General features: G+C 37.3%; 1 protein-coding gene across 2 annotated transcripts in view; it reads left to right on the top strand.

The window, feature by feature from the left end:
• The window catches only part of Nell1 (neural EGFL like 1), a 787,071-nt gene that overhangs the window by 177,251 nt on the left and 583,656 nt on the right, over positions 1–26,164 (top strand). For both annotated transcript variants that reach the window (XM_076844271.2, XM_076844272.2), the window contains exons 6-9: positions 13,991–14,063; positions 14,942–15,024; positions 22,473–22,607; positions 23,534–23,636. In XM_076844271.2, coding sequence (XP_076700386.1) covers positions 13,991–14,063; positions 14,942–15,024; positions 22,473–22,607; positions 23,534–23,636 — 394 coding nt within the window. The remainder of the gene's footprint in view (positions 1–13,990; positions 14,064–14,941; positions 15,025–22,472; positions 22,608–23,533; positions 23,637–26,164) is intronic.

Raw genomic sequence — 26,164 nt, forward strand, 5'->3', positions numbered from 1 at the left:
GAGAGAGAAAACCAAAACCAAAAAAGGAACAAAATAAATGGATAGAAACTATCCCTGAGAGGAAGCTCAGATTTTGAACTTATTAGACAAAAACTTTAAAATAACCATCTTAAATGTGTTTAAAGAGCTAAAGAATCAAGGAATTGTGGAACATGATGTGATGATAAAGAAATTATAAAAATGAGCCAAACAGATACTTTATAGTCGAGAAGTAAAATTGAAATTAAAAATTCATCAGAGGGATTCAACAAAAATTTCAACAAACTGAAGAAAGAATCATTGAACTTGAAAATAAGATAATTGAAATTCAGGGCCAGGGATGTAGCTCAGTGGTAGAACACCTGTTAGCATGTTTGAGGTACTGGGTTAAATCCCCTGCACTGCAAAAAAAGAGAAATAATGATAATAATTGAAATTAAGTCTGGAGAGTAAAAATAAAAGAAAAATGAACAGACTGTGAGAGACCTATGGATTACTTTCCAATAGACTAACACATATTAAGGAGTCTCAGAAAGAGAAGGGGCATGTGAAAGGGACAGAAAGAATGTTTAAAGACATAAAGGCTGAAACTTTTTCTAAATATCAAATTTGGAAAACATGAGTCAATGAAAAACATATTGGAAGACATGAATCTACACATCCAAAAAGTTCAACAGACTCCAAATAGGATAAAATCAAATAGTATGAATCAAAGATATTCATACTGAATACATTATGATGAAACTGTCAAAGACAGAATCTTCAGAGCAGGAAGTGACAAGTGACTGTGACATATGAAGAATCCTCAATAAAATTAACTGCCAATTTTTCATCAGAAGCCATGAAGGTCAGAAGGCAATTAATTGACATATTTGTGGGGACATTACATATACCTTAGAAATATAAAAAATGATTAAAAGAGAATACCATAAATCATATGCCAATAAATTAGATGACTTAAATGAAACAAATTCCTAAAAACAAATAACCTATCAAGACAGGATCATGAAGAAATAAAAAATCTGAAGAGACTTAACAACAAGTAAAAAGATTGAACTAGTAACAAAAACTTCCAACAAAGTAAAATCCAGGACCAGATGGCTTCACTGGTGAATTGTACCAAGCAGTTAAAAAAGAATTAGCACCAATCTTAAAGTAGAAGCAGAGAGAACACTTTCTTACTCATCCTATGGTGCCAGAAATACCATGATTCCAAATCCAGATAAAAGCATCCAGAGAAAGAAATATAAGACCAAAATCTTATATTAATATAGATACAATGTAATTCCATAAAATACTAGCACACCAAACCCAACAGCATATTTAAGAAGAGTATACACAATGCCCACGTGGAATTTACCCTCAGATCCTGGGTGGTTTCACATAAAAATCAATCAACCTAATATACCAATGAATAGAATGAAGAAGAAGAAAAAAAAAAACAGAGCCATCTCTAATACAGAGAATGTATTTGACAAGATCCAGTGCCCTTTTGTGATAAATATATTCAGAAAACTAGCAATAGAAGGGAACTTTGTTAATGTGAGAAAGGGCATAAATTAATAGCCCATAGCAAATATCATATTCAATGGTGAAAAACTGAATGCTTTTCTCTTAAGATGAGGAACAAGGCAAGAATATCACCACTGCTATTCAACACTGTCCTGCAGTTTCTAGTCGGTGCAATTAAACAAATAATTAATTCACATTGGACAGGACGAAGCAAAACAATCTTTCTTCACAGACATGATCCCATCTATGGAAAATTTCAAAGAATATAGAAGAATTGGTTAAGATTCTATAAACCAGCAGTAAATAATGTAAGAGGAAATTTAGAGAACATTGCATTTACAGAATCGTCTAAATGAATAAACTATCTAGTGGTGAATTTAACCAAGGAAATATAAGACTTGAATTTTTAAAACTGTAAAAATTCATTGGAAGAGGGCTGGGGATATGGCTCAAGCAGTAGCGCGCTCGCCTGGCATGCATGTGGCCGGGGTTCAATCCTCAGCACCATATACAAACAAAAGATGTTGTATCCCCCAAAAACTAAAAAGTAAATATTAAAAAATTATCTCTCTTTCTCTCTCTCTCTCTCTCGCTCAAAAAAAAAAAAAATTCATTGGAAGAAATTCAATGACACCTGATAAAATGGATGGACATCTTCTGTTCATGGACCGAGAGATTAATAAAACCTCTATCAAAATTCTCTTTTTTTTGCAGAAATGGGAAAGCTGATTCTCAAATCCATATGGAACTACTATGATCCCTGAATAGACAAAACAAACTTGAAAAAGAACAAATTTGGAGGATTCACATTTCCTAATTTAAAAACTTGTCTCAAAGCTGTAATAATCAATAGAGTATAGTGCTGGCATGAGGAGGGAAATATATACCAATGGAATAGAATTGAGCATCCAGAAATAAATGCATACATTTTATAGCTACTTTTTTTTTTTTTTTTTGGACAATGTTGCCAGGCGACTCAAAAGGGGAAAGCATACTCTCTTTAACAAATGGATTTCCACATGCAAAAGAATGAACTTGGGACACTGCTTCTTACCATATCTAAAAAATAACTAAAAATGGATTAATAATCTAGAAGAGCTAAACATGAAACTCATGGGAAAAAAACACAATGATTTCACAATGGATTCTTAAATATGACACAAAAAGCATGAGTAACAAGAAAAAAATGAATTGGACTTCTTCAAAATTAAGAGCTTTTGTATATCAAAGACTATTATCAAGGATATGAACAAAAACTTATAGAAAGAAAATATTGTGAAATTATACATCTGATAATGAGCACCTAGTTAAAAATGAGCAATATCTGAATAGACGTTTCTCTAAAGGAGATACATATATATCCAGTAAGCACATGAAATGATGTCCAATGTCCTTAACCACTAGGAAAATGCAAATCAAAATCACAGTGTATATCACTTCACACCTACTAGGGTGGTCATAAATATTTTTAAGAAATAAAAAATAAGAGTGAGTGAGGATTAGCAAATTTAGAATCCTTCTACATTGCTGATATGAGTGTAAAATGGTACACCTGCAGTAGAAAATATTTCATTGGTTCCTAAATAATTCAAACCCAGAATTATCATATGTGCAATTCCTTCCCTATGTTGATACTCAATAGGATTAAAAAGAGGAACTGAAACTGGTCTATATGCCAATGCTTATTGCAGCATTATTTACAATCTTTATAATGGAAGCAACCCAACTGTCCATCCGTGTATTAATGGATAAGTAAACTGCAGTATATGCATACAATGAACTGGGTTTTTTTTTTATTGGTTCTTTTTAGTTATAGATGCTTACAATGAACTATTGTTCAGTCTTAAAAAGGATAAGAATATACACTACAGCATGGGTGAACTTGAAAAACATACCCATGTGAAACATGCCAGGCACAAGAAGACATATATTGTCTGATTTAGCTTACATACAATATCAAGAATAAACAAATATATTGAGAGAGAAATTAGTTCAGACATTAATGGAGTTGGGGACAATAAATAGGTAATGGAATTTATTGTTAAATGGTTAAAATGGTTTTGTTTGAATGAATTAAGAAAATGAGGCATATATACACAATGAAATTTTACTCAGTCATGAAGGAGAATGAAATTATGGCATTTTCCGGTAAATGAATGGAACTGGAAAACATCACACCAAGTGAAATAAGCCAGATTCAGAAAGTCAAGGGTTTAATGTTTTCTCTCATATGTGGAAGCTAGATCCCAGAAAAGGAAATAAAAGGGGTTTGTGGGGGCTGGATCTCATGAAAATAGAGGGAAGATCAATGCAGAAAAGGGAGGAAATGTGGAATGAAATTATGTCATGTACATATATAAAAATGCCGTGGAGAATTCCACCTTTAATTACATCTATAAACCACCAAGTAAAAATAAATAAAATGAAGATCAGTGGAGTAGAGGAAGGGAAATAGCGGGAGGGAGGAGGATGTAAAGAGGAAGCACTGGGGACTAAAATGAACAAATTAAATTCCATGCATGTATGATTATCGTCAGAATGAAACCCACTATTATGTATAACTACAATGCACTAATAAAAACAAAACAGAAAGTATTTGAGGTCGTGGAATTTTTTACTAATATTTAGTGGCAGTTGTGTAACATGGTGAATGTAATTAATGTCACTGAATTGTACATTGAAAGTGGCTAAATGGCAAATTATTATCATATGTATTTTATCACCAGTAAAAAGAAAGAAGAATCAGGTATCTGTTGAACTTCTGTTAGCATGTTTTTAAAACTAATGCATTTATACTCCTGCTTAAATCTTTTCACTGATTCTCCATTGCATATCAAATCAGTATAAGATCCACTCCCCTTTGCAACCTTATCTCATGCCATCTTCTGTTCTGCCCATCATATCCTAGCCAAGTTTCTGTTCTGTTAGTCCCTTGAACATACCAGGGCCTTTTCCTGTGCCTCTGCTCAGAGCAGTCTTCATTCCCTTTTTGATAATATTATATCTTCTTAATTCTGTATTTTGATAATATTGTATCTTTTAAAAAATGTTTTATCAGTTAGCTCTTGTTATACAACAAAGCATCCAAATCCTGGGGCTAATACAATAAGCTCACAGTTCAGCTAGAAGATTATGGTAAGGATCGGGCTTGGTTGATCCCCTCTAGATTTGCTTATATGCCTATAGTGGATTGATAGAGTTGGCTGAGGGCTGACATACCTGGGGTAGTTTCAGTCACATGGTGGTTGACTGTGTGTTGGGGCAATGTCTGGATCATATGTCCATCATTATCCTGCAGATTACCTTGGGCTTGCTCCCATGGGACTTCGCAGTGTTTCAGGGGAGTAGGAGTAGATGTCTGCAAGGATCCCCCCATATATTTTTTTAAATCAGTGTCTTGTAAACTATCCATAATAGTGGAATTCATTGTTGCCTACAAGCCTCTTGAGGCCTGGACTTGAAACTGGCACACAATCACTTCTGCCAAAGCAAGTCACATGATCAGCCTGAGATTCAGAGGTAGAGAAACAGACTCCTCTTAATGTGAGGTTCTACAAAGTCAGTTCAAAGTGTGTGGATACAGGGAATTTCAATCTGTTTGCAATTTTTTGATCACATACTTTCTCATTGAGATATCTCCATTTTCTTCACCACACTTGCTACAGTTCCAAAGTATAGGCATGACTGGCCTCATGGGCAATTGATCTACCTGTGCAACCCCATGGTGTGCTGCCCTTAGTAAGGCTCTATGATTGTTTTAATGCCCTGTTGTGGCCATCTTCACATTTTTAGTTATTTTGCAAAAGAAATTCTACAAATTATGTAACGATTCCTGAGCATAGTTAGTGGGTAATTACTTGCTTATTATTGCTCTTTGTTTTCAGATTGTACGCTTTACCAGAGTTAGAGCTGTTTCTCTCTTATTCAGCAAGTGCTTAGAATAATAGTAGATATATACCTGGCTGAAAGTACAGATGCTCTTTGACATAAGGCTGGGACCCAAAAATCCCATTGTAAATTGAAAATATCTTTTTAAAAAAATATTTATTTTTTAGGTGTAGATGGACACAACACAATGCCTTTATTTTTTTATGTGGTGCTGAGGATCGAACCTGGGTCCCGCCCGTGCTAGGCGAGCACTCTACCGCTTTACCACTGAGCCACAATCCCAGCCCAGTTGAAAATATCTTAAATTGAAAACACATTTAGTACACCTAATCTATCAAAGATCATAGCAATGTAGTACATGGAAGACTATTAGTTATTTCCTCTCATGATTTCATGACTGCCAGGGAGCTGCCAGGATCATGAACAATAATTGTCAACCTAAAATGAATAGCAGAGAGACCAGCTCTCTGAAGTAAAGATTTTATTCATGAATGACAGGAGATTGCAGTCTGGGATGTGCATGCCAGAGCCGACCATGTGCATAACTAGGAAAGCAAAAGAAAGCAAGAGTTTTCTGAAGGTGAGATGAAGAAGGTGACATAAATTATTTTGAAACAATTATCTTTGACTGTAAGGATGAATTATAAGGGTGGTGTCAGCCCAAGGCTGAATGTTTCTGGGTACATGTCCTTGTAGAAGTATTTTTGTATGGACAAGGCTGTGCTCTTGACAGCTTTTTGTCATAGTTCTTGTTCTCAGGCCAGTATGCTGAGGACCCATCCCCATGGCCTCCTGACTTAATTCTGCTAGACATTGACATAAGTCAGTCTATTTTGATTCTCGCAACTTTCAAAGTAGTGTACCTTATATCAATAATCCAGGATAAGATCAAAACTCAAAATAGTATGGTTTCTAGTGAATGAAGTTGAAAAATTTTAAGTTGAACCATTGTAAACCAGGGACCTTCTGTATTCTTAAAATGAATGAAACAAGCCACACATCAGTCATCTAATTTGTAGAGTGGCAAAGACATCTTTCATAGAAGTAATGCAGATTATATAAGAATCTGTATTAAAAGCACCTGGCACATGAGTTGATTTTCAGCACACAGTCCCCTTTTTTCCTGTATGAATTTTATACTCCTTCTATGCTTAAAAATATATTGTGGAAAGAATAGGTACATTTTCTGCCATTTAGGGACTTCTGCTTTGGTTGGGAGAATGTAATGAAGAGAGAGAACAGTTAGTCCTATCAACTATTCCAGTTCAGTGAGTGTGATTCTCTATAGAATATGAGGAATCTTGTGATTAGGAGCCCAAATACTCAATACAGGTAGAAACAAAGAATTCCTGAGAATTTGACAGTTATTTTGCTGTAGAAATGGATGTGGAAGAGAGAACCAATAATTCTTGAAATGCTTCCTAAGTTCCAGACTTTCTGGCCCTACATATATGACCTAAGTTAATTACTTCTCACCTTTAGAGAATTCCAATGAGATAACAGTTATTGTCCCCATTGTGTAGGTTAGTCAGTGCTATTCAGACTAAGGGACTTGCTGACCTCACAGTCTGTATGTGATAGGAATGGAATTTGAGTTCAGTGACCTGCAGTGAGCCTAGGCCTTCTGAATTTCAAAGCCCTTGATCATTCATCCAACAAATATTTAATAAGGTCTTATCACCTATTAGCATAGATTCCACTGTGTTGATTAGGGAGACTTTTCACTTACCTTTGCCTTGTCACATGGAGGAGGTGAGACCTCCTGGGTTTCCTGCCTAAAGGAATAGGTGGTCCCAGTGGGAAGCCCCAGAAGGGCATGGCCATTCCTCCCAGCTCAGCTCCCTAGGGAGCAATGTGGTTCTCCTTGCTTCCTAGTAGGAGTGGCCTGATTGAACAGCTTTTCAGAAGGGTGCTCATGGGGCAGCTTTTAAAATTCACCTCCTCCTCAGCATCTTGGAAGCCAGCCAGTGCTCCTGGCCATCTGGTGAGGTGAGATCATTGGGTAGGGGAAATACATAAGGGTCTCATTGTAGAAATTACCTCTTGATTAATTTAATGCTGCAAAAATCTCCCTGAAAAAGAGGCAGCCATTCCTCAGGAGGGTGTCAGCACATCTTTGGGCTTTTCTTATTTATCCTATACAAACTGCCTCCTGGATCCAAGAACCACACCTGCTTTATTTCTCTAGAACTAAAAATGCTTGTAATGTGTGTGTGTGTGTGTGTGTGTGTGTGTGTGTGTGTTTTCAGGTTAAAATAACATTATTCTCCCTTTTAAAATATTAGTATGTCACTTCATAAGCAAAACAGAAGCAAAGACTCCTCACTTGTCAAACCTCATTTCCAGACACTGGTGGATCCTTATGGATAGTGCAATAAAAAGAGTTGCTGGTTAGAGAGAGCTGGTGGAGTCACTTGCATGGTTCCTGGCACAGAAGCCCCCAACCTTAGATAACTCCTGTGTCACAAACAGAACACAAGCTGGGGATTTCTTCACTTTAGCACAGCATCCATTCAAGAAAAGGGCTGGCCAGTAGAGATAGGCTTATCTGGATCTTCTGATTGTCTGCGATCCTCACTATCAGGATGGTTGGCTACCCATCAATTTCCCTTTGATGCGTTCTAAGCTGATTATGCTGTGACTATTTCAGAGGGTAAGAAAATAATGAATGAGCCCCAGTGAACTGCAGAGAGTTCCTGGAGGCTTCCAGGGATTGAGTGTTCTGACAGTTTCTAAGAAATTGAGGTCTCAGGGAGAATTCCCATCCAAAGCCTTTCACTCAGGTCACGGTTCACCCTGGGTCTGGTGAATTTGAGTGTCAAACCTTTCCCTTACCTGGACATTGCCTCCTTTGGAGTTGCCTCCTTTGACAGCTGAGCTGTCACTGGGAAGTAAAATTGATTACAATTTTTTTTAATGCCACAGCTGTTGTTTTTTACCTCAGCTGCTTCCCATAATTCCACAGATGGTAAACATATGTTTATAGGCGCATAGAAGTAGCAGCTATCTTGGATGCCTGCAATCTTTAATTCTTATTTTTCCTTTCATGCAGAAAGTCAAAGTCGCAGAACTGAAAAATCATATACATTTGTAGATTAATATTTCTATGCATTAAGACTTTGGAAGCAGCAGGATAGCTAATGATAGGCTAATGAGCTGACAGTTTTTATTGATCATAATGAAAGCCGACAAGTGTCTTTCTTGGCTTTTATGCAAGCTGGAATATTTTATTAACTGTCTTTAGGGCAGAAATATATGATGGGTTGCACTTTGAAAATCCTCCTTGTGAGTTTCCCAAGTCTTACTTTTTGTCAGCCTGTTGCCAGAGCTTAGTCCCGGGCAGTTTATAAACAGAACACATCTTCATCCATCTATTTACATGCCTGGCAGGAAACTCTCCCGCCCCTTTTTCTTTCCCTTTCAAAGCAATTTGTTTCAGTGTTTTAGCATACAAAAAAAAAAATGGAACCATTTTCTTCAATGTAAACAGAGATCTGCAGGGAAATAAGAGCCTTAAAAAAGAATTAGCATTTGTTTGGTGGTAAAGGGGATTTCATTTGTATCAGAAAGCTGTGAGTGTTTAGGAGGGCATGCCTAATCTTAGTTATTCCATACATAAAAGGGTCCTAATGGCATAATTTTCTAATTTTTTTATTGTACCTTCCTATATTTCTTACTGCAAAATGAAAAATGTTCTAGGAATAATGGGCATTAGTTCCTTGAACATTAAAAACCCATAATGTACAACCTATTTGGTGCAAATTCTATTTCGGTGCTGACTGCAGAAGGTATAGGGTGACAACAGGTGGATTAAAAATACAAAGAAAAAACTATCAAATTTCCCCCCATCTATCAGTACTAATGTTATGCTCGAGTTTGGGACCCCCAAAAGACCACCAGAGACCGAGATCGATGTAAGCAGCAAAGAGGCATATATTGCAAGCTACCTCGGTCCTCCGCGCACACACACAGCAAGTAGTGACGCTGAGAGGCCCCGAGCCCAGGGTTTGCAGCAGTTTTATACACTCTTTGGGGAAGGCAGGGACTTCACATACATCATAGCATCTCTTAGCAAATCATCACACACTGTGGGAAAATAATAAAACAACTCTAAAACATAATTAGCACATTCACTGGCGGGAACAAGTTAGGTAGGGGTGATAGGTTAGCACAAGAGGGAAATTCGTTTGAACTGATTGGTTTAAGCCACGAGGGGAGTACATGCTAAACTACATGGTTTCCCAACATGTTAACAACAACCATAAAACTACTGGGAGGGTCATCTGGCATCCCAGGTATTTTCCCTGTCTCATGCTGGTTGGTGGTTGCTAGGGGGTTGCTATGGGTCCTCACCTAGCCTAACTGAGTCAGGGACACCTGGCACTGCAGATCTCTCCTGTTATTTGTAGATAAACAACTCAGCAGGGTGGGTATGTGCCTAGGAATGCTCTGTGGGTCTTTCCAAGGAAAAGAGTCATGCCCCCCTTCTTTGGACAGGCTTTGCTCTGAGGTAGAGGCTGGTTTCTCACTAACTGTAAAAGCTTATTAATTTGGACTCTATACCTTAGGGATTTATTTAGATTTTCAGATCTGCTGAGGTTTAGCATTTGCACAAACAATGAGAAATAGATTGTTTCCCAAATTAATACTGTAAATAAGATTGCAGGGGGAATATTGGGCTACCTAAAGCCACCTCTGTTTTCCAACCCTGAAAATCTATTTTGGCAAACAACGTCTAATGTGTCTAATGCAAATTCTTTGTTATAGTTTGTTTGATTAGTATCTACTATAATAATAAAGATAAAGCCTCATTTTGATAAGAGGTCCTTACCTCTTTGTAGCATTATCTTGTTAGCACATTAGCCATGGGCCTCCCTTGAATTGTGTTTTTTTTACCTATAGCTTATGATAGTGGACTGGTTTTGCAACACGTGGACATGTAGTGTATGTTTTAGAATTAAGATGTCCTTTAGGAAAGCCACTTGAAGTCTTAGATACTTAAGTTTCTCATAGGTTAAATGACCAATGCCTTGGTCCTAGGTCAATAGTTCTCATTGAAGGCTCAAAATCAACTCAGAATCTTTTCTAAAATAACACTAGACTATCCTTTCCTAATCTGTCTGAAAATTTTGATATTTTTAGGTTAAAAACTAATTTTGATACTTTTAGGTTAAAAACTAATACCCTATGTGACCCTACCAGCTCTCAAAATTATGTGGTGAAATATAGTATAATTCATACTTTTCTAGAATTTGATGCTTTTAAAATATTTTACAGTGCCTATGATTTGAAATCTACCACAATAGAAACAGCAGGGGATACAGAGATGAAAGTATATGATCTTTTGTCCTGATGGTATTTATAATCTAGTAATTCCATTGATTTCTATTCAGTTTCAAGTCAGTGAGATTTTTACTTTGTTCACATGTAGGCTTGGGATGATATTTTAAATGCTGTGAACTTTTAGGAAATAAATCCTCTTGCTCTAAAAGAAGCCAAGGGTCGACAATAAAGCAGGGTTTTATTTTTTATCAGAGTCATCAAAATACAGGAAAAATGCAGATTCCTAAGCCCACATCAACCTTACTAAAATAGATTCTTTGGGGACTGGGCCAGGAATTTGAATGTTAAACAAATGCTCATGTATTTAGGAACACAAGGAACTTGAAGCTTGAGCAACATTGACAGGACAAATAAGAAATAAAACATTGGTCTGAAAAAATGAGATAAAACAAAGTCAACTGACAAAAACCTAGATAATTTGCAATTTCAGTTAAGTATAGATACATTTCAGGTTAAATATGGAGAAATAATAGACATTCTACTTTTTATTTCATCTCCTCTGGGAGAAGTTACAGTGCTGGAAGGCACATTTTCATAGATAGGTTTTTGGAGAAGGACTAAGTCCGATTGAGCTACAAAGTAGCTTGTAGTTTCATGCTCTGCAAAGCTCCTTTTTTGTAGTTTAGCAAGTGTTTCTTCATTGACAAGTGTCCTGTTGCTAAATGATCCACATAGCAATTCAGAGCAAGACATTCTGGTTTTTATGCTGAGGAACCTGCTGAAATGCACACATATGCATGTAGTCGCATGCATACGCATACACTCAGACTTCTTGGGGTTCCAGTTGATATTTGTTTTCTATCACCACCTTTCTTTTAACCCAGCTTCAAATTCCATCCATTCACTATCAAATTAACATTCTTATCTTGATTTATCTGGCAAGAACAAGTTTTCATGCCAGTATGTGGGCTGACCTTTCTGACCTTTGTTCAGAAAAAATACCAAGTGCTTTGAGCTTTTGTGTTAATGAGCATTGGGAAGCTGTCAGCTTTTATTTCTGTTTTTGTTCAAGTCAACATCATTGACCTTCACCTAAAGATCTAAATTTACACAGTTGTGCCAGAGATTAAAAGTGGAAATACAGAGAAAGAGGAAAGGTAGGGGGAACAATTTGAAATTTATCAAAATTGAAATAAGTAGGGTCAAAAAAAAGACAAGGAAAATTATTGTGTCCTAGCTTATACTGCTATTGGATAAATAGGATTGAATATTCTCTTTCAGTGGATTTTCCTTTTTTTTTTCTTTTTTTTTTTTTTTTTTTTTTTTTGTAGTTGTAGATGGACAGAATACCTTTGTTTGTTTATTTTTATGTGCTGGTAAGGATGGAACCCAGTGCCTCACACATGCTAGGCAAGTGCTCTGCCACTGAGCTCCAGCCTCAGCCCTTTTTTGAAAGGTAATTGATAATATGACTAATGAAATCCAGACTTCTGATTGCCCTTTCCACAGAGGATAAAATAAGAATGAGTAGAGAGAAAATAGATGGGCCCAGCCCTTTCCTGGTGCATGTGCTTTTACCACTTCTGTATTATCCAGACTGACCAGCTGACCTGGTTTGCCTATGAATCTCTTCACAGGTTTAAGCACTGAAATTTCCCATGTCCCAGGAAATCCCTAAGTCCTGGACAAACCAGGTTGATTGTTTACTCTGGATTCATCCATGATCAACCTGATTAGAGAGATGTTTTTTAATGTGCTATTCACTTCTCTATGATGGTCTATTCTTTGATGCGAATCTATAGCTTTGTCTGTCTGGATTAATCATATATAATATGTATACATTACATATATAAACATATAAACTTGAAAGGAAATGAAAGCAGAGATCTAAAATGTAATAGTACCAATTTGAATTCCTGTTTGAATGACTCAGAATTTGCTAGGATTGCTAGCTTTTTTTTTTTTTTTTTATCCAGGACTTCCTTTTTTAGATGAAGTTACATGAGGCTCAGAGAAGATGGCTGACTTATTGCCTGAGTCCACCTGGTGGACTAGGATCAGATCTAGAACCTGAACCCAGGTCCTCTGAATTTTTCTTCAGTGCCAAATGTGCTTAAAATTGCCCTAACCTCTTGAAGGAGTTAATTTGCTTTGAAAAAATGAATAGCCCTGTCCTGAGAGAAGCTGAGTCACTTGGATTTTGCTCCATTAATTGCTCCCTAGTATACCCTTACGAGAGATTATGAATTAATTTAAGGAGCAGTGGCAGGGACTCCTTCCCCACATGAGGCTGCCTCCTCTGGTAATCAAAAACAGTGTATCATCTTGTAAGAGGAAGAGGTTAATAAATGTATATAATTTGGCTGAAGAGGTGCTGTGATCCTGTTATTTCTATTAATATTTTCAATTAATATTTTATCTTGAAATAATAAGCAGAAAATGGCATTTGCTGATTGCCTTCTGCTGTTTAGAAGATGAGCACATAAATGTTAAATGTTACTCCCTCTGAACGTCTTTCAGCACTATCTTAAGCCTATATTTTATTTATAGATTAAGCTCAATATTCTAAACCAGATTTCACATCTCCCATCTGTTCCATAATCTCTCTTCCATCAAATCAGAAAAAAAAGAAAGAAAAAAATCAAATAGACCTAAAAACAGAATCTTAAATTTAACTTGAAAAACCCAAAAGCCAAGTCAATATTTTCATTGACAGATGCTGCCCCTGATGACTCTCTTAAATTTGGGGTATTTTTGTAGACTGAATTACAGTTTTCAAAAGATCACCTTTATCTGACAGATGTTGAAGGAATCTAAAGATTTACTAGTAAAGTCTCAATGTTACTCATTCAGTTGAGGAGGGAACATTGTTAAAGAATTTTCCTGATGTTCAGTTTTATTTCTTTGACTAAATGAATCAACAGAATCATTTTAGTCTATTACTTATTTCTCTCTACTCTTAAAGGAAGTCCCCCAAATTAGCAATATTTAATGTCCCAGGATGATTGGGGTGCTGAGGAGGATTTTTATTGCACCCATGCCTTCTTAGTCTGGTAGTTTAAAGACACTTAACTGATGGATCCTCGGAGCTGTGATCTCATTGGCATTAGTTCATGGTAACTAACTGTGGCTTTCTCAAAATGAATGTCCATCTCAAGATTCTGAGAAGAGGATGATTTGGAGTAGTTTAGTGTGAAAGGGTGAACTTACTTTTTGAATGTATCAGTCTTGTTCAAAAATAATCTGACCTGTTCCGCTGTCAGATCTCACAGGGCCACTTGACCTGGTGACTGTAATTGTGATTGCTCCTTGTCTCTTCTTTTTCAAGGGGATCATCCAAGATGGAAAAATCATCTTTATGCCAAATGGATACATAACACAGTGTCCAAACCTAAATCGCAGTAAGTAACAATGTACAGCATTTGTGCATTTAAAAGAATACATAATTTGTTCATAATATCAGAGAAACACATCTGGAAGTGAGGATAGTGAAAGTGAAATTATTATATATATTGCATAGTTCTTTTGAATTTTTCAAAAGACTGTTTCTTGCTTGCAAAATTAAAATTTGAAGGTAAGGAAAGTATAAACTTAGTAGATTCTGTATTTGGAAACAAATGCATATTTAATATAATCACACACATACCCACACATATACACATGTAGTTTTTATAGAATTATTCTTTGAATTTTATTGACCTGGATGTCAATTTACTTTTTCATCTTCTATGATATGGTACATTTTCCAGTCACCTTGCAATAAAAATTAGGGTTTAATTTTAATGTAAAATGTCATGTTGCCTTTCTTTTTAATTAACAGTTTTCCCTCACTTCTCTCTCTCCCTCCCTCCCACTCCCCCTCTTTTATTACATTGAAAAAGAAAAGGCCTGACTGGGTGTGGGTGATAGATACCTGTAATCCCAGCAACTTGAGGCAGAGACAGAAGGATTACCAGTTGCAGAGAACAGCCTGGGCAACTTAGTGAGACCCTGTTTCTCAAAATAGAATTAAAAAAAGATGGGATTATGGCTCGGTGGATTAAAAACAATCTAACCTGCCTGGCTGTGGCAACCCTGGGTTCAGTACCGTACATACATGTGCACACACACAAAAGAATAAGGAAAAAAGGGAAGGATCTAGAACTGAAGTCTTCTGTGATTTTACTCAAATTTTAACCAAAACAGCAAAGCAGAAATCCTTCCAAACAACCAGTGTTTTAAATTTTTCTTTCTTATGCTAGCAGAAGATCAATATAAATTTTATATTTTCTTTATTGAGCTTGCCCAACCTGCAGTGATTTCTTAAGCCTGGTGCAAGGAATAATGGATTTACAGGAGCTTTTGGCCAAGATGACTGCAAAAGTAGGTATCTAAATTTCACTTGTGATGTTTCATTTCTTTCTGTGTCCTATCCGGAATTTAGAGTGATATGTTATAATGGAAATATTTCTAGCCTTGGCATCTGCAATATGTTACTGCAAAACTGTTTTATTCTTACTTGAAATAGGACCACCTATAGTAAACATAACCATTCAGGTCTTTGATACTGTTAGGCTTTATCAAAATGTTTTTCTTGAAAAATGTTTGGAAGCAAGAGGCAATATGTATCACTGTTGGTTCTCTGAGAGTGGAAAAGGAATTTGCCCATTGGCCATTAAACTACTAACACTGTGAGATGATATATGGTCAGAGCCACTGCTGCTTATAAGCTAATGCATTTTGGATGTAAGAATAATTGCCAGTAATCACGAGGGGCAAAATAGCTATTGTTAGGAACAGATTATTGTCCCAGGAGGGCATTATATCAAATTTCGATTGTATGATTCCTTTCAGGACTGGCCCTGAGTTAAATAGGGAAGAAGGCAAAGTTTGCCTTTTAGCATCTTTGCTTTTATGATTCTGCATCACTGCTGTTTTCACTCAACAGGCATTTGCGAGGACTTGCTACTTGCTGGGCGCTGTGTTAGGTGCCAAGAGGCAATGATGGACAAGACATGTTCATATCGAGTGGCTGAACCACACTTGTAAACAATTAGGGGCTTAATATTTATTCATAAAGTGTAGGTTTATAATGAAAAGCCCTGAGCCTGATAGAGAAAGGCACAGGAAAAAAAAAAAAAAAGGAAGAAAATGTGGTTAATGCTGCTGTTATGATACCAATCAGTTGTGGACATGAGTTCCGGCCTACGGCTAAGAAAGAATTAGGTTGGGCCTAAGAGACATTATACTCTGCAAAAGGAAGAATTTTAATAACAGTGAAAATGATACATTAATCCCATTCCACCTGCAGCTATGACTGCTCCCTGCCTTCAGCCATAGCATGTGGAAAAAAAATTTGGTGGGTAGGTAAGTGACTGGGAGGTAGGGGCATATTTTGGGCCCTTGCATGGTATCATTGAAGACAATGTTTCTATTTCAAACTAGAGTTTTTGGCCAACTGAAATCCCCTTTTGTCTGGAAGGGAGAGATGGAATACTTTTGTAAGAGAAAAATTGAGACTGAGGCTCGAAACCTAAGGCATTCACTTTTCACTTCAGAGTGCAGTGGAAATGTGAAACGCAAGCAATTATTTGCCATCCCAGCTTGTGGCATATAGAGGCTTTTATTTCATATTGTCTGGAGCAGCTTGATCTCAATACTGTTAATTATATTTTAGCATGCTATCAAATTTTTGGAACAAGAAACATGCCACTCAGTCTCAGGTGATTGCGGTTTTCCATTCTCCAGCTCTGAGGATGCCCTTTTCTTTCTCATTCTTTACCATTGCAGGGAATGCCATTTTTCTTTTTAGCTATACATTGTCTAGGAGCCACAATGAACTCTATCCTCAAAATATTATTATGTAAAATGGGCATTTGTGAGACAGAAGATATTTAATTGTGAGAAATTGCAAGCAGAAAATGGTTTAATCCACCTTCTAACCTCCTGCTGCCCCCCAGCACTTTGGCAGGCGTATAAGTCTGCTTCTTCCAAAGTGTGCATAGAATTATAATTCTACAACTGAGTACTTCCATTTTCACTGCGTAATTGGAATCTTGAACAGGAGTTGGCATTTTTTTTTTTTCTATAGAGGGCCAACTAGTAAATTTAGGACTTTTGTAAGCCAAGACGTAAAATTGAAGATATTGTGTATGTACTTGTTTTTCTTAAACATAACCATTTATAATAACTTAAAATATAACCATTGAAAAATGTAAAAAAACATTGTTAGCTCACAGGCTGTACAAAAATAAGTGGTCGACCAAATTTATCCCATGGGTCTTTGTCGAGGGTTTATCATCCCTTGATGTATGTGAAGCTGGAAAGTCACTCATGATGGGTGATATTTATTGAACATTTACTATTTGCTAGTTCCAATGCTTTGACATATGCACTGTCACTTTAATACTCACAAAAATCCTGTGAGCTAGATTTAATTTATTAGCCTACTGTACAGATTAGAACAAAGAGGTCCAGAAAGGTGAGGTAGTTTCTCCTAAGATAATGGATGACAGAGGTGGGACCCGTACTCGGGTACTTAGATCCTGAAGGTTGAATCATGACTGAGAAAGTTTATTTTGCAAAACATAGAATGTGAAAGAGAGATTGAAAATATATAGAGGGACTGAGTGGTGGAGGGAAGGAGATAGATGCTACCAGCAAGAAGATGGAGATGTCAGAAAGAAGAAGGAAATAAAAAGAGAGGAAGAGATGAATGCATGTTTGATCACTTTCCAAGCTGAGCTAAAATTCTCAGATGTCCCTGTTGGAAGTGAATAGAACTTATAGTAACCTATGGAGAAAGGATAGGGCAAGGACAAGGGCTTTTATCTCACCCTTTGGCTGTGAGCTCTTCTTTTCCTTGGAAATTTATGGGGATTCTTTGAGTCCTGCATGTTGACATTGTGTATGTTTTGGACAAAATCACTTAGGACCACCCTATATCATATTATCTCACTGCCCAGGATCTGTCTCCAAACCTAGGCTAGGCCAGGTGAATTATCAGGGAAGAAATGTTTAAAAAAATTGTTTTTTCCCCCCTATAGCCAGTGCCAAAGTCTGAGTAGGAAGTCCTTACTTTGTGTTTTTGTGCAAGGCTTGTTTCCATTTAGTCCACAGTAAAGCTGAATGTATAGACCATCAGATCCCCACCTTTGTATAAAAAACCCACATCTTGGGCATACCCTGATCTCCAGTTCTGCCTCACTACACCTGTGAGCCACCAAAGGGGAACTCAAGGGCTTCATGTTTCAGGAGAAACCTTCAGGATGTAGGCCACCTTTGGCTCCACATGCCTCCTGGGATACTTGCTGCCACTTTGTTTTGGCCTTTGTGGCATTCATCTCTTTGTGTCCACCTTGTGATAATTTTCTGAAGTTTTTATTTCTATACTGAATGTGGTATCTTAGTTGGGTCTATCAGTGAAGTCTTGGTAGAAGCAGAAGTGTAATTTGGTCTTTTGGCAAATTGAAGAAGGTGGCACCTGGAGATGTGAGGCAAACCAAAAGCTAAATATGGTCCCCAGAAGCAGAGAGAATTCTGAGGCACCAAGTCCAGCTGGACTCAGCCTTTGCCTTGGGTTAAATGAACCTATTGTGGTAAGACTTAGTTTATGGGGTTGGAATGAAGCTTGGAGATTTGGTTTGAGCTGTCCAGCAGCCATGATGAAGATGGTGTATACTCATTAGCTCAGATAGAGAATGGGCTTTGGACTCAGATTGATCTGATTCTGAGTACCCTTTTTGTCACTTTTTTTGTTGTTTGTAACCCTGAGCAACTCATTAAACTTGTTCTACCTGCTGTTCTTCCTTAATTAAATGGTGAAAATTATTCCTGGTTTTGTAAATATTTCATGAGAACAGGGGAGTGAGGCTTGGTACAGGACATAGAACAGACTTTTGATAAGTGGTGGCTCTTGTTATTTATGCTGTTAAACCTAGAAAAAAAGGGAAAGATGGTCCTAAAGAAAATGCATACCTTCCCCATGACTTGATGTTACAAAGACCAGCAGAGACTACAAGTTGCTGTCAGGGCCCTGAGCTAGAGCAGGTACAGAAAAGTCTTGAAAGGTAACAGAACATCTTCACACTAGTCATAGTGGAAACCCTGAGCCCTCCCAGAGAGCAAGCCCAGTGCACAATCTGGACAGGGCTTGGTAGCCACAGCCAGAGCAACCAAATAGATACGAATACCCGATCAGCCCAGGGGTCTGCCTAGGATAGCTCACTGTTCCTTTTCTCCTTTCAGGGTTGGGGTACTGGTCAATGACTATGTCCTTGCTTGAGCCAGGGAAGATCATAGGAATTGCACTCAATCACATTCAGGTGACAGAGGTAGGGTAGAGAAGAGACCTCTTAAGAAATCCTATGATTTTGGTAAAACTACATTTTTTTTTTTTCAAGGCAGAGAAGGTGAAAATGAGTTACCTGAAGTAGTAAGTCCTCCCTTGTATTGTTGTTCCTTCACACCTTAGTGAGCCCCAAGAGTCCACCACTCCCCTGGCTTCCTCTGAAATTCTTTCAGGAAGTCTTGCTATTGTGGGAACTACCCACTGGCTAGATCAGGTGTATTATGATAAGGTCCTGATCACAACCAACCCCCCCCCCCCCCAGTGTTGAAATCCCATTCTGCTTTTAAGTTCAGGAAGAAGAGGCTAGAGACTGGGAATTCCTTGGTTACTTTTATTTAAATCTTTGACAAATCTGTGTAGGCTAATCAAGCAGCGCTTGAAGTGGCATTTCAGCTTGTAACATATTTAATTTAGAGATTTCATTGTTACAAGGGGCTCAATAATGATTTTTCAATTAAGCTCAAAGGTTTAACAATGGAAGATTTATTTTTTCCTCTTCTATATAGAGAACTCCAAATAAATAGCATTTCAAAGAAAAAGCAATCTACGAAATGACTAATGTACTCAGATCCATTCATTGACCTCTTACTGTGAAAAAGGCCTCTGCTGTCTATCTTTGAATGGGTAGAGTTAAGAATAAATGATTCAGTCCATGGTTGCTTAGATAAATGCACGAACAGAGGTAAAACAGAATAGAGATGTAGATTTGATACCGTATCTATTCTGGATCTGCAAGCATTCTCGGAGAAAATGGCAGGTAGGGTAGAAATAGCTTTAAAAAATGAATTTGTATAAATTCAGCATGATAATACCAATGACAGAAAATGTAATTCATTTTTTGATTCAGAGTTGTTTTTCTCCTTTATTGTTGTTATAGGATTTAGCAGGGAAGGCAAGATTACATATTAAATGCCTTTGAAAAATTAACTTTTTTGACTTAATATCCCTTTGCCTTTGCATCTGTCTGATGCACTCTTATTATTATAGAGATTAGTGCTTTCCAATGTTGTCAGAAAAGGCTAAATATATTAAAAATAAAAACAAACTTCAGAAGGGGGACAAAATCCATTATATTGAAATTGATGTTTTCCTTAGGAATTGAGTTTTATAGATGAGCATAGCTCAGTTTTGTTGGACCAGTACTGATAATTGCTGATATTAACCCCAAAGCAAACTCCTAGATTTTCAAGAACCTTGGATAGACACAGAATTGCACTTTGGACTATTTAGACTTTTGAAAGTGTCCTTCTTGAAGGGATATAGACTCCAGAGTTGTCCCAGGTTTTCAAAGTGAGACAGGCCCTTCTGCTCTCAGATACCCTATTCTAAGCCACTTTAAAGAAGCATGCTGATCTATTTCAGTTCTTCTTTTGTGAAATCCTAGGTCATGTTTCAGTTACTACCTTATGTAGAAACTAGTGGGGTTGATAGAAATGGAATAAAGGTATTCAGTGATAAATAAGTATTTCCTATTTATTATCTCTGACCTATGTATGGCTGGCTAACTTAACCTTACCAAACTCTTAGAAATATATTTGATCTGGATTTTCTAAAGATTTCCCATAGATTCTAATTACCATAGATCCTAGTAACTTTATAATTAGGTCAGAGTTTTAAGTGAAATATGAATTTTTGGAAGATCATGTATATTGTAAGGAGTCACAAAAAGTGAATATTTGAAACAGTCAACTCTTTAGTTCCTTGGGGGCTGATCATGGTGCAAGTGGCTTGTTTAAGATCCTATTTATTGTTTCCTCTTCCCTTTGCTTCCACCCATAAAAGATAATGAACAAGTTTTCCTGAGAAGTTGCAAAAACTTGGAGGAAGAGAATAAACTAAATAACAAACTAGAAGTTGGAATTACACATGGATTTCATTTCCAAAGGATAGCATGGTTGAGAGTAATTTATAGGAGCATGTAAGGAATGAAATTATGGGTAACCTAGAAAGATAGGAGGAATAGTTATTCCCTAGACTGAAAACATTGGACCTGAACTATTGGTTCAAAATAGTTTTTGTTGCATCAAAGATGGAATTGATCTCCTGTATAGGGAGAACACTCAAGATCTGGAGACATAAGTGCAGTTGAGAAGATGAAAAGAAACTACAAGATGTATTTACAGGAACTGGTATTGTTTTCTCAGTCATGGCAGTCTTTATGTGAGAGAAAGGACCACAGGGCAATATTGCTTTGGGGTAAAATTCAATACAGATATGACAAAAGACAGTTCTAACCAAAGTGACATATTCAGATGATGTTTTTTTTTTTTTTGCATTGTATTTTCATTTTTTTTTTCTGGTGTTAGGAATTGAACCCAAGGCCTTGTGCATGGTAGGCAAGCACTCTACAATTAGCTACCCAGTCAATACCACACAGTATTTCGGAAGGCAAGCTGCATTGGCTGGATGAAAAGTGATCAGGAGGGAGGATTGGAACCATATTGGAACATATGGAACATAAGGAGCTGTAAGGAAACCTGGTGGTACTGATTGGGTTCTAGAGCATATGTGAGGCCTGGAGATCCTCCAATATTTGAAAAATAGAGTTGCTCAGGATGGGTTACAGGGCAAAATTGATCTAATAGGAAAAAGGAAGAGAGATTTCACAGCTCTAACCAAGGAAGTTGTTTCAAACATCCAGAGCTAATGAAAAAAGTGGCTTCTCTCAGGGGGACAGTGCATGCCTGCTTCTGGAGATGTGCAAATGGTGGATGGTCACTGTGAGTGTTCTTTAGTGTGCACATCCACACTTAATAATCCCTTCAAAACTGGAGATTCGAAGACTCTGTGATTAATGGTAACAGTTGGGTGGCCTAGAAAATGGAAAAGGTTATTTTACAAAATCCTGATCTCAATTGGTGGTTTGCTCATCACCCATGACCTTCATCTAAACACCAAAGCAAATTCATGGGGCATTCTGGGGGGATCACACCCTAGAGAGAAATTAGATCCTTCTATGACCTTTGTTTGCTAGCCCCAGGTCCCCCAGAATTTTTTGTTTTTATATTAGACAGTGACTTCCTAGCTTGTAAACTTTGACACTCTGGTTAGTATGTAAAGAACATGGAGAGGACAGCGGGAGATAAATGTTAAGTGCCCTGGAGTTTCTGATTAGATCTCCCGTAAACATTGTAATCAGTCCTTGAGAACACATTTGTTACCCATGTTTCACTGTGTGGGCTGGAGTTGAAAGTACATACCTTTATGAACACCCGTGAGGTTCCTGCAATAGAGTTTAATGTCTCATTTGGTGTTCATTAGACCATACCAGCCAATATGTCTTCAATTTAGAGTGATTTCACCTTGTGTGAAAAAAAAAAAAAAAAAGAAAAAAGATACAGATTCCCTATGAAACACTGAACTGAATATTCTCTCTCTCCTCCTGCTTGGATTTTTTTTTCTTGTTTCTATTCCTTTATTAGGACAACACAATTAAATTACACTATTATGCCCAGTAATTCTTTTTTTTTTTCTCCCGCAGCTAAATTATGCAGAGACAAGACTTAGTCAATTGGAAAACTGTCACTGTGAGAAGACTTGTCAAGTGAGTGGACTGCTCTATCGAGACCAAGACTCTTGGGTTGATGGTGACCACTGTAGGAACTGCACATGCAAAGTAAGCCTCTTTGTAAATAAATAGCATAAGACAGTTTTGAGGGGACAGGTTCACTAATTATAATGTAATCATGTTCTTTAATATGTAATGTTAATTCCTTTATACCTACTCCTCCTTAGCAATCTGAGCAATTGTGAAATGATGCTGGAGCAGTGTCATTTGTAGTATAAATGCGTGGCAACTGAAATTTACTTTCTTTGATACACTCTGATTTGATATTATCATGAGGACCTTACTGTTTGAAATTTGGGAGTTGGAGTGTAGAAGGAGGAACAAACTCCTTTGATTTTCAAATAACCTAATGGTTAGCTTTATTTTCAACTTTTCTCTGCCAGAATCACATTTAAAAGGTGGGGTTTAATTAGTCTCCACATGTTTTTGTTGTATCTTGTAAGCTGTCATCTCTTTCAGAGAATTGCAAGATATTTTCCCTACTCCCTGCCTTTTAGGGTATTCATTATTTGTATGCTCCTTCATCTGTTTCAGAGAATTACGAGAGCCCCTTCCAAAAATTAGTATGTAAACCCTGTTGAGTTGAAATTACTTGATAAATATCTGAAGGATGCCATTGTTTATCCAGGAAAAAACAAAATGGGTTGTTAGAGTCTCAAAAATGATTGACAGGGTCTGCAAAAGGTGTTATTTATGTTCTTGTAAAAATAGCTTTTTGTTTTCTGCCTAATCTACTTAGCCCACATGGGCAGGTGGGATGAAGCCAGTGATGTATATCAGAAAAGTAATTGAGGTGACAGAGGTTCCTTTGGGCTAGAGAAAATGCTTTATTTATGATCTTGGAGTGGATTGGGAATTCCCACACTACTTCTGTTTCCCTGATGAGTGTTTGGGATGAGATGTGAACTTTCAATACCACGGGAGAGTTTCAAAGGATGCCACTGAGATTTCTTTCCCTGTCTTCTTTTCCTCAGAGTGGCGCTGTGGAATGCCGAAGGATGTCCTGTCCCCCTCTCAATTGCTCTCCTGAATCCCTCCCGGTGCACATCGCTGGCCAGTGTTGTAAGGTCTGCAGACGTAAGTACTAACTGATGGTCACACTGTCCGTCTGTGCTTTGAGATTTATTTTTCCCTCTGTTTTCAGGATCCAACTGATTGACATTGATAAAATGAAGCACCGGCAGTTGCTGTAGTACTAAATATATAATAAGAAGAGCCTGATGTTTTAATTACTTGCAGATGCAGCAGACATTATTACATGGATTTTTTTCCTTCAAAAAACACCCCTTATATCACCTGCAATTACTGTTCTCCCATTCTATGTGTAGGGAACTTGTGTTCACAGAGGTTAAATCACGTGTCATCAAACCACTGGGTGAGGATGATCTTCACAGTTACAACTCCAAAATTTCATGTGCTTCTGTCTCCTAATTTTGAATGATCAAATACCTACTTCTGTGTTTTGGCAAGATTCTCTTGTTATTAAGGGAACTTTGTTAGAATTTTCAGGATGGTATTCAATCAAAATATTGAAACAGTTTCCTTCAGTGTTGGCTGGTTCACATAATATGATTTGAAAACGCTTTTTCATCTGTGTTGCAGAGGGCACTGCTTCACATGAAGCAGTGAAATGAACAGAGGCAGCAGGAGTGAGGGCTGTCACCATGTGCCATGTACTGTGCTGGGTATCTTAATTCTACCAGTCTCTTGCATTCTCATGGCAATGTGTTAGGGAGGTATTGCTCTTACCCCATTTTACAGGAAGGTTAGGCTTAGATAAGTCAATTTGCCAAGGTCACAAGGCTGGTGAGTGGCAGGGCGAGTTACTGAACCAGTTGTGCTGACTGCAAAGCCTGTAGTCTTTTCATCAAACCCTGTGGTCTCCAACAGAAGAGGAGGGTTCTGGTTAGAAGTGTGGCATCCCATAGATAGCTTTCAAGATCATTTAGTTATCAAAGACGCATGCTAACATCAGTCAGCCTTCAAGGCACAGTGGTCACACTGCCAGGAATAGCCTGTGACCAGCTACAATGGTGGAAACAGATAGCTGGTCTGGTCACACCAGCTCAAATACTGTTGAATTCTTTCAAAAGGAACTTTGGAATATTTTTCCTTGTCGTGGTTGGCACAGTACATGTTGTTCTGGAAGGAGTCCTTGGAGTTATTCTAGAGGGAGGAGCTTTCTTATTTATGTCCCAAGGACTTTGGGAGGTGATGTCTGATAATACAGCGAGCTCAGGTGTCCAGATCTTGAATTTATAGTTTGATCCTACAATAAAAAGATAGTTATGAGTAGCTGCGGGTTACCTTTTTCCCATGTTGATTTTGTATATAATTGTCATCAAGGAAAAAAGTTGAAAAAAGATTAGGAATTTGTTAAAAAATACGAAATTATTTTACTCTGTTATTTTGAGTTACCCAGGCAGATTTGTGAATACTTGGGAGATGTTTGGGTATGGGAGCAACGGATCCTTCAGATGTTTTGTACTTTAGCTTTTAATGTTTTTGCTTTGATTTTCTTTAAAACCATAAAAGCACTATCTTTATTATATAACATTTGAAAACACAGAGAAGGATAAAGGTAAAGATAGAGAATTTACATAATACTGTCATTTGGGAAAAAATCACTCCTGAAATTTTAGCAGATTGCATTTCAAGAGATTTTCTTTGTGTGTGTACAGTTGAGGAGGTCATACTGAGCAGACAATTTAGATCCTATTTTGTTGACTTACGATTATCACTTAAATGTATTTTTGAGAAACTGTATAAATATCATTTTAGTGAGTTTCATGGTTTCCCACTGTTTGTCTGTTGCATAACTTATTTAACTGTTCCTCAGTTGTTGGATGTCTAGGTTGATTCCCACTTCTTGCTATTCTAAATTACTTTTCAGTAGTATATTGTATACAGAAAACATATTTTTTTTATATATTTTGGTTTCTTTAAGATAGAATTCTCCTGGAATAGAATTATTCGGCCAAACACTAACATTTTCAAGGACCTGGATACACATTATTAGATTGTCTCCTCACTAAATTTCTGTGGGATAGTCATTTTTCTTTATTCTAATTCTTTGAGAGATTTATGTTTTAAAAATTATCTCAGCAAGTTTCTCAATTTTGCCAAGATGTTGGAATACATGCTAACTAAAACATCAGTGTTTTTTGGTCATTTATGGAATTCAGAGCAATTTATTTAGTTGGCACTAATTTTCTCAGCAGCTCTGATTGATAGTTTGACGTGTTCAGGGTTTAATAAAGTGAGAATACAAATAAATTATTAAGAACACTACTCAAGAAAAAATTAAAAATAAATGATACAGTGTACCTCAGGTAATTAAAAGGTTGAGAACCTCTGGCCTGAAAGGCATTCATCTCTTCCCAGTTTTTAATAGAAATATGCATTAGGCAGTTACTGAGCATGGGTGCCTGGAATAGCGATGGAGGAGCCCTCCCCTTCCCCCATCAGAGAAACTGGCCTTTCATCTAGAGACCTGGGTTTCAGTGTGCGGAATTGTAAGTGCAGTACAGCAGACTTGTGTATTGGGGGACCGTTAGAGAAGACACTGGTGGAATGCTTCAGGAAGAGGAGCCATAGTGGATATT

The sequence above is a fragment of the Callospermophilus lateralis genome, chromosome 2 (genome assembly GCF_048772815.1).
Source record: "Callospermophilus lateralis isolate mCalLat2 chromosome 2, mCalLat2.hap1, whole genome shotgun sequence".
Taxonomy (NCBI): Eukaryota; Metazoa; Chordata; class Mammalia; order Rodentia; family Sciuridae; genus Callospermophilus; species Callospermophilus lateralis.